Raw genomic sequence first — 9,231 nt, forward strand, 5'->3', positions numbered from 1 at the left:
TCAAATGCTGAATTAATAAAACATTTCACGTAGAGGGCTATTGTACACAACATTAAACGCTATAAAATCTGCCCTAATACGTAGTAAGTTTTGAACATTAAATGCATAAACATGCAGTAATATGCGCCCCCGTGCTAAATATTGAAAGTTTTGAGGACTGAATCCATGAACTACTTACTGGAAGAATTACTGTACCGAGAAAGCGCGTAATATGGTAAGGCCATCTCACTTCAAACAGAGAAAATCATAGACACTCGGATTCAGTGTGAAAAAAAAAAAAAAGAAATAGAGTATCCTGAGTTTGTATGCAAAGCGAGCAAAGGTGCATATTTTCCGATCCGGGATATATATAAAAACTAAGAAATGAGAAATAATCGCACTTTTACATCCGTCGCAGGTAGCCTTTATCTGAATTCGTTGCTATTTTAAGAATTTCGTAGGCAAAAATCATACTCTCGCTATGAGGTAATACCCTCCTTCCTTTATTGAAATTTCCTACCTTGTATTAGATTGTCTTAGAAAAGGAATTCACGGAGATAACTTCAGCCTATTTAACTTTACAAACACAACGAAGCCCAATCCCAACATAATGACGTAGTAATTGCGAGTGAAGACAGGAATTAGGTCCCTAGTAACCATGAGGATTACTCTTAGAAAACTGAATGTTACTTTCACATATTTGAATAACGAACCCAAGATTTACCCGCTAGCAATCAATGCTTATTTTCACACACAATGCAGTAATCTGAATTGAGTACCATACATGATTCTGCAATATCTGTACACTATTACAGTACGTTATGCATTCCGTAGCATTTTCGTGAGCAGAACTATATTAGTGGCAAAGCGGCGCAAATTTTTCGTTCATTTCAGTTACTACACTCACTACTGACTAAATACTGTCATAGCAATTCATTCACTTTAATTACATTTTTTCTATTAAAACGACTAGAATGAAGCCAAATTGGCAAATGTATTTCCATGAACTTGGCTCATAGAAGTAATTTATATACGTCAATAAAAGAATACATAATTTACTTTTCATAATAGTTATATTCATTATTAAGTTGTTCATTTAGGTTTGAGTACATTTGTATATACAATGCTTCAGAAATACAAGAAATACAGAAATGTCGTCGCTCTTAGAACAGAATATAATGTCTTATACTTGTCACATATTCTCAACCAATTTAAAGAGGGATGCGTAAAGATCGGCCTTTTTCGCCTATTAAAGTCATTATTAATAAACGTTCATGAAAGCAAGCAAATGTCATAAATGTGAAGTTAAAGCTTTAAATATTGCATCTGTGTATGATGTAGAAAGTCACAGAAAGAACCCCACAAATAAAGCATTTTTTCTCTTTTGTCAATATAGACGTTTTCTAACGCTGTACATCAATTTTTGTATCAAACGTTCAATAAACCATATACATCTAAACATATAAAAGCGGAATACAGATGCAGACACATTCACTCAATGATCAACCCCCAGCAAAAAGCACTTAAGCTAGAAGCATGAAATGTGAACAGTATATTGATTTTGTAATGTAGAGGTGTACTGAAAACGTATTTTGGAAAAATCGAACTCTAAGGAGGTAAATAAGGAGGGGTGGACAGAATTTACACACTGATCAACAAGCAGAGAAAACCACCGTAGCTAGAATAATTACGTTTGGTCAGTAGGTTCATTTTGTGATGCAGATGCGTACTATGAACAGATTTTACAAAATTCAAGCCCTAAGAAGTTACATAGGTTTACCCTGTAATACTTGAACTTTGAATGTATACAACATATTTGCTTCCATGAACACTTTCGGTTTTCATGACAGTCAATAGGCTTTAAAAAATCTTTACCCACTTTCTTTCTATCAGATTTGATTTTTTTTTACATAAGATTGACCTACATTTCATAAGATCTATCAATTTAAAGAAAAAAATTAACTGGAAATAGGTTAATAATAAGTATACAAATAGTTAGTCCTTGTAATATTAACAATCCAGAATAAATTCTTGATTAACCTTTCTTGAATTCTACATGTCAAGGTCACCAGTTAATGAAAAATTTACACAAGCAATATCATTTCAAAAAGCATAAGAAATTGAATCAGATCATTCAATAAACAATGCATTTATATATCAGCAAAAAATAAGGAATATACATTGTATAACTTTCCACTCACTGAAGAGTACCATTTTTTTAAAGTCCGTGGGTGCGGTAACACACAGTTAAATGTTTTACGAACATACGCATATGCAGCTGGGGAATAGAAGTCAAGTGTAAACGCAAAACTTCGGAGAGCCGGATCAAATTTTTTGTTACCCGACGGACTCAAGAGCGACTTCACCACTGCATTACCTTCCACACTGAGGGGTACTGATTTTAACAACACTTCTAAAGTACCTTCTGTTATCATACACTTCTCTCTAAGATTTTGCACAATATCCTGAATACTTGCACATTTTTCTCTAAGACGTTCATTCTTCAAGTACAATGCTTTCATCTTCTTTCTGGATTCCATACATTTGGTTTCTGTTTCAAACAACTTCCTTTTTAAAAGTCTTGTTCGTGGTGTTAATTCCGTTCCACTGCAAGAAGGGTCAAGTGACTGCGTATCAACATTAGGAACACCATGAGAAGGCTGCTTTAAGGTAGGTAAAGTTGTGTTACACGACTCCAACACCATATTACGATTGTCGACTTGTCTGGGAATTGACTTGCTTGATTGAATAATCTCACGCTGAATGCTCTGATCTTCAAAATCTACACATCGGACGTTTGGAGATTTCCACTTTTTTGTTGCCTGAAACAATGTAACAAAAATCAATGAGTGTTGATATTTTTTAAAAAGTAAATCAATACATAAAAATTATAATTACGTCTATAGAGGCGCCATAAGATTTTGAAAAATTTCCAAATTAAATTTATGTTTTGTAAAATAAATGGTTTTATTGTTGGAAGTTCACTTCCGATACTTTGTGCGTTAAATTACGGATATTTTACGAGCACTTTTTTTTTTTCGAAAATGCAGCTGTATTTACTCATGTATTTTTCCAAAATCTAGTAAAAATCACTTTCCATGAGATCACCTTAGTCGTATCAATAATATACTAACCAAAATATCAAAAATCCAGGGGGGTTTTAAAGGGTCCAACCCGGAAAAACCGGGTGTTTTTTCTGAGGATGTGAATGAGAATGACGAAAGAATTGGTGAAATGAGAATGTGGGAGGAAACTGGAGAACCCGAGGAAACCTGAGAGCACGTTGTTGTTCACTAAAAGCTGAAGTTTGAATTGGACATGGTTTGAACTAGGGACCCTACCTTTAAGAGTACTCTACCACTGAGCTACGATGCCCTACTGTTTCGCTTTATAGCCAGTAGTGGCGTTAAGATCGACTAGTGTTGCCAATTTTCTTCAAGAAAAAATATTCCAACACAGTAAAAACTGCTATATTATTATGATTTACACTGTCAACTCTGTCGAAGTGTGAAGGACCTCAAATGTCTTATAAGCGTGTAGTGGGTGAGAATAGTCGGAGTAAGACGTGTTTAACCCCCACTACTGTTTATGCGTATAAATAATGGCGCGGACCCTCCAGTTGGGAGCTCTCTAATTTGTAATACGAAACCATAGGCAATGCTGTATGTGAGAAGTGCGTCAACTTCACAACAACCCTGCGAAACTTGCCAATAAGTAACATTTTAGTCCTTTACGTTTTAGAAAATACTACACTTACTAATGGTACACATATGATGGGCTAGTTATCTACGCCTCTGCCATATATTGTATTACTTGTCATATTTTCAGCGCTCTGCTCTTCAGGTATTTAACTCAGTTTAATTCCTCAAATGGTGCAGATGAAAGAAAAGTGGAAGTCAAGAAAATCTGTGGAAGGCAAACTTGGAACAAGTGAATAAAAATTACCGTAGATTTTGAACAATACCAAATGCAACAACCCTTTACGTTATCCGTTCTACGCTTTACAACACTAAATCAGAAATTATTATTTTTGAAGGTAAATCGAAACGCCTGTGATTTTTAACTAACAAATACCAGCAATGCAAACATATATATAATACTGTACATGAAATATAAAGGGTTTATTCAAGCAGACGGATCTACCAAGTAGAAAATTGATAGGTGAAACATTTTTCGTGAGGGAATGGAAGTGTGAATATAAGTAATTACTGGCAGTGTACAGCATATTGAAATGAATTTTTAGTGAAGTATTGTATGTGTAAGTGTCCTCTTCCACTGTTCTCGCTTATGCGTATACCCTCTGTCGCTGACGCGCCTGCTCCCTCCGGAAGCACCCTCTCGCTGCCTCTCGGGCCCCCTTGCTGCGCTTCTCCTCAGACTCGGTTGCATAGCGGCAAGGATCTAAAACATAGGTCCCCCTCCGATTTAACTGTAATAGAAAACAACGTGCCCGGTGGGGCTCTAACCCGCCTTCACTCGCTAGCGCTCGCTCGGCAATACTCTGTGAATTAAAATTTAAACTTTGGTACAGAAAGGAACCAACCTAGGTACTAATCTTTATGGGGGGGATGTGTTCTAGAACATTCCCTAAAAACTGCAATACATAAAACACGAACTTGGGTAAATGTTTAGTATTGGGGGGCCAAGAGTGGTAAAATACAACAGACCTATATAATTTACAGGAGACATGAGTTGATAGTGGTGTTCAAGTAGTCAAGACAGTATCGTACAGAATTTTATGTAGGCAGTATGGGACCTGTTCCAACTATAAAGGTAAGTGGTAGTGATTGCCCATTTCATGTCGAGAACAGAACCTAGCGAACCCCTGCGAGCCTTCTCACCTGTTACTACTACTACTTCTACTACTACTACATATGCTATGGATCCTAATTTAAGGTATGAAACCATACAACGACCGGAATGAAACAGAATCGGAATAAAATATCGCAAAACGTACGTGAAAAAGCTGCTCCCCCCAAGTTTAAACAATAGCCCTAACTTGTGCTAGGTGGCCACTAAATGGCACGAATGCTATGCAAGGGAGGGTTCTAGAACACAGGTCCTCCATATAGGTTAGTAGCAAGGTTGGTTCCTTTCTGTACCAAAGTCTAAATTTTAATTCACAGAGTATTGCCGAGCGAGTGGAGGCGGGTTAGAGCCCCGCAGGGCACGTCGATTTCTGTCTTTATTACAGCTAAATGGGAGGGGGACCCGTATTCTAGAACCTTGCCCAGTTTTTATGCCATACGTCCACACTGTACTTATACAAAGCCCTCCTGAAGTCAATTTACAATTAGTAATGGAGCTCCTAATTCAGTGCATGCTCCGCTAAAAGAAATACAAAGCTCCAATCTATCCTGAAAATGTAAGATATGTGTAAAAATTTGGTAGAACCGTCTGCTAAAGTGAACGTGAACCCATTTACAAATAACTTTTTTTTGTACAGAATATCGATAAATAACGTGCGACTTGTATGAGAGATATGTCTATTGCTGCTTTTAACACTGAGTGAGGATTATTTTATCCAGTAATTGACATCATTAGCAATTTTTAACATAGGCAAAGTAGACCTACTCCCTCTACAACCATCTAGTTTCCTTGCCAAGGTGTCACAGAACACTTGTAAGTTCTATAATTTTGGCAAAATTACCAACTCATAAACATACAATTTAATAAATAAGCAAACTTAATAACAGTTTGACAATTCTCTAGGTAGTAGTCTTTACGAGCTTTTTGTCAAGTGTAAATGCAATGCATATGCCTATTCACCCAATATTATTATAAGTACACAATCACGTTTTATTATTTATTTAAACCTTAAAGGAAAGAAAATAACTTACCTTTGAAATATTATAAAATTCCAAAGAAAGTTTATTCATTCGGCATAAATTTCTCTGCAAAACACAGATAATCAACACATAACACAAATATACATTATCATTATCTTTTATTCCCTGCACAATATGGCGGATCGATTCGATTTTTGCGAGTTCGATACCATCAAAGATCTCGCATTAGGGCACCTCTAGGTCTATATATTATCTCAATGCATCCAACCAACCACAAAGCATCACTCATCAGTCAAATATACCTGTACCAGATGATGTGCCAATTCTGTGGGGAACTGTTCATATTTTGTCATTATAACATGTATGATATATTACTGTAACTTTTGTTGGCAGTTCCATTTGACACTAATGTGTTTTGCATTTTATAACTTCCTGTATAACTACAACTTTGATTCAGGGACGAAGGGCAATCTCAATTACGTACAAAACAATACATGTACCTTTTCCCTTTGTAAGGTTCAGATAGCGGATCTCGATTGCTATCACAACAACATACTCATCACGTATTTCCAGTTAGATGGGGCTGAGTCCTGCAGCTACACTTGGCTGCAGCTACTTCCAATGTTCAACCTTTGTACTACTAATGATCAACTCAATAAACCTTATTTTGCAGATAAGCAAGGATAAGCTTAGACTGCAAAGCTGCTGATATCAGCGTATTTGCAACTTCTCGGTAACACTAACAAAGCTATTATATAAATGATATGACAATGGATAACAAAATAAAACTCTTCACTAAACACAATATTTGAGTCCAATGTATTATCCTATCTCTTTCATCGACCACACAAATGATATAAGTGGTTAAAACATATCATATTGTTTGTTTCATTTCTTACTGATTTTTCGGCACTTTTATTTGTTCATCTTTACATGCATTTTATGAACAGTGAAAATATTCTTATGTTCTGAAACTCCGGGTTTGGAAGCAGGAGAGATACTTATAATCAAATATCAATACCGATTTCATAGGCGACAAAGGTTACAAAATCGATTTTTGACCGCTTTTCCCAGTTTCCGACCACTGTGCGTTGAGCTACTACCTTAATCTAACAGAACAATAACATTTCGATACTTCACTTTACTCCTTTGCCTCACCGCGTATGATTACACTAGTTAACAAATTTAAACTTTTTGTTTGTTACATGAGAAAAATCACCTGATCTTAAAGGAACTTTTTGCGCTGAATTCGAATATGCACTCGGTTTCTCTCCATCACGTACAGTTTTCCCGTAACAGAGGGATTTTCGGGAAATTCCCTCAAAAATTTCCCTTTTTCAGATATTTTATTCCCCTAGCTCCTGTCCCCTTACATATAGTAACATAGAAATTATACCTAAGTATACCTTGATTTATATTTAATCAACCCTAAAAGTTTCGTAAAAATCGCTTTGTTCTTTCTAGAGAAATAAATATATTTGTATGTATACTGTGTGCACTGTTTATTGCACCTGATAGTAATGCTTTCAGATCTCCTGAGTTGGGGTAAAAACGATTTGCTTTATTACTACAAACACAGACATAAAAATGAATATTTACAATAGTCAACAACACACTTGTATTGCTCTCTGTAAATTAGAAACGTGTATAAAAATAGAATGTACTTCCAACGTATATTTTTTTTAAACGTACAGTATATGTATATCTTAATACACATATATACACAATTCTCCAAGTTTTTTCATTTTGTTCATGAAATGGTTATCAATATTTGTTATCAAATGTAACAGAATGCAAAAGAAAGAAAGAATGGAATACAGACTCATTGTTGACAACAATGAACTAATGCAGTCTGAATTTTCCACTACGGTATCGTTTCCCCCCTCCCCCCGCGCATTTCTTTCTTTCTTGTGTTCTTGACACCTGGTGAGGGAGTTTTGTACATTTTTATATTGACGTGTGGTTTAACACTACTTCACTTTCAAAGTTGTCTTTGCTGCTAAGAGTGCTTTCATGTTTGATCTTAACGGCGTTATACCCAACTAAGACCAGAAGTTTAGTTTGTGATCAGTACAATGGCGTCAAGAGGACGGCGTTCGTGTGTTAACTCACCAAATAGTTTTTGTTATGTGTGTGGCCAGTTTGTAGTTAAAGGACAGTGTAGATCCATTACGCCATCGGTGAAACTAGCATATTATATTTAATATATATTTCGGATGTCGTGTGGGAGATCAGGACAAAACTTGGGCACCCAACATAATTTGTGCGTCGTGCTACGTCACTTTACTTGCATGGGCCAAAGGGAAACGGAGGTTCATGAAATTTGCTGTACCAATGGTGTGGAGAGAACCCACCAACCATCTGGATGATTGTTATTTTTGTCTCACAGTAGTTAAGGGACATTCTAAAAAAACAAATACACAATAAGTTATCTCAATGTTAAATCCGCAATTAGACCTATTCCGCACGGGGATGAACTTCCACTTCCCGAGCCCCCTACCAACTGGGAAGAGATATGGCCAAAAGACTCTGATGATGATCATGACCTTGATGAACCATCGACATCAACATGTACATCCAAGCATCCAACGTTCATCCCTGACTGTGTTCGCGAGCCACATTTCATCCGGCAATGTGAACTTAATGACCTAGTCCGTGATTTGCACCTGACAAAACAAGAGGCGGAACTTCTGGGATCAAGGCTCCAGCAGTGGAACTTATTGGATGCAGAAACGAACATATCAGTGTACAGGAAAAGGCATGTTCAATTTTCAAGCTATTTCTCAATGCAAGATAATGTGTGCGTATGTACGGATATAAATGGGTTGATGGCAGAGCTAGGAATTCCTTACGTTCCAGAAGAATGGAGGTTATTTATCGACGCGTCAAAGGTCAGCCTTAAAGCTGTCCTTTTACATAATGAAAATAAAAAACCTTCTATACCACTTGCGCACTCAGTGAAGATTAAGGAATCCTATGACACCATGTCAACTTCGCTAAATCTTTTAAATTACAAGGACCATTGTTGGCAAATATGTTGTGATCTCAAGGTAGTTGTTATTTTATTAGGACTGCAGTGCGGTTACACGAAGTACCAATGTTTTTTATGTTTATGGGATAGCCGAGCTGATGACAAACATTATGAAGTGAAGGAATGGGAACCTAGAGTGAATTACGTACCTGGAGAATGCAACGTCAAATACGCTCCTTTGGTAGATCCTAATAAGATATTACTACCGCCACTTCATATCAAGTTAGGACTTATGAAAAACTTTGTCAAAGCCATGGACACATCTGGTCAAGGTTTCAAGTATTTGCGAGATAAGTTCCCTAACCTGAGTGATGCTAAGATTTCAGCGGGAGTGTTTATTGGTCCCCAAATTAGGAAATTAATGCTTGATGATAGCTTTGACAGCAAGTTAAACAGTGCTGAGCTAGCTGCCTGGACAGCATTTAACCCTTT

At 36.6% G+C, this 9,231-nt stretch overlaps 1 protein-coding gene across 1 annotated transcript; it reads right to left on the reverse strand.

Annotated features, from left to right (window-relative positions):
* Positions 1–1,010: 1,010 nt before the first annotated feature.
* Positions 1,011–5,975, reverse strand: LOC145662023 (uncharacterized). The gene is made up of 2 exons (XM_081727359.1): positions 5,820–5,975; positions 1,011–2,801 (listed from the first exon to the last, which is right to left on the reverse strand). Exons 1-2 carry the CDS (start codon positions 5,856–5,858, stop codon positions 2,130–2,132), a joined length of 711 nt encoding a protein of 236 aa, XP_081583485.1. The 5' UTR covers positions 5,859–5,975; the 3' UTR covers positions 1,011–2,129.
* Positions 5,976–9,231: the final 3,256 nt, after the last annotated feature.

Source organism: Thermobia domestica, chromosome 10, assembly GCF_964235325.1.
Source record: "Thermobia domestica chromosome 10, izTheDome1.hap1.1, whole genome shotgun sequence".
NCBI classification, from domain to species: Eukaryota; Metazoa; Arthropoda; class Insecta; order Zygentoma; family Lepismatidae; genus Thermobia; species Thermobia domestica.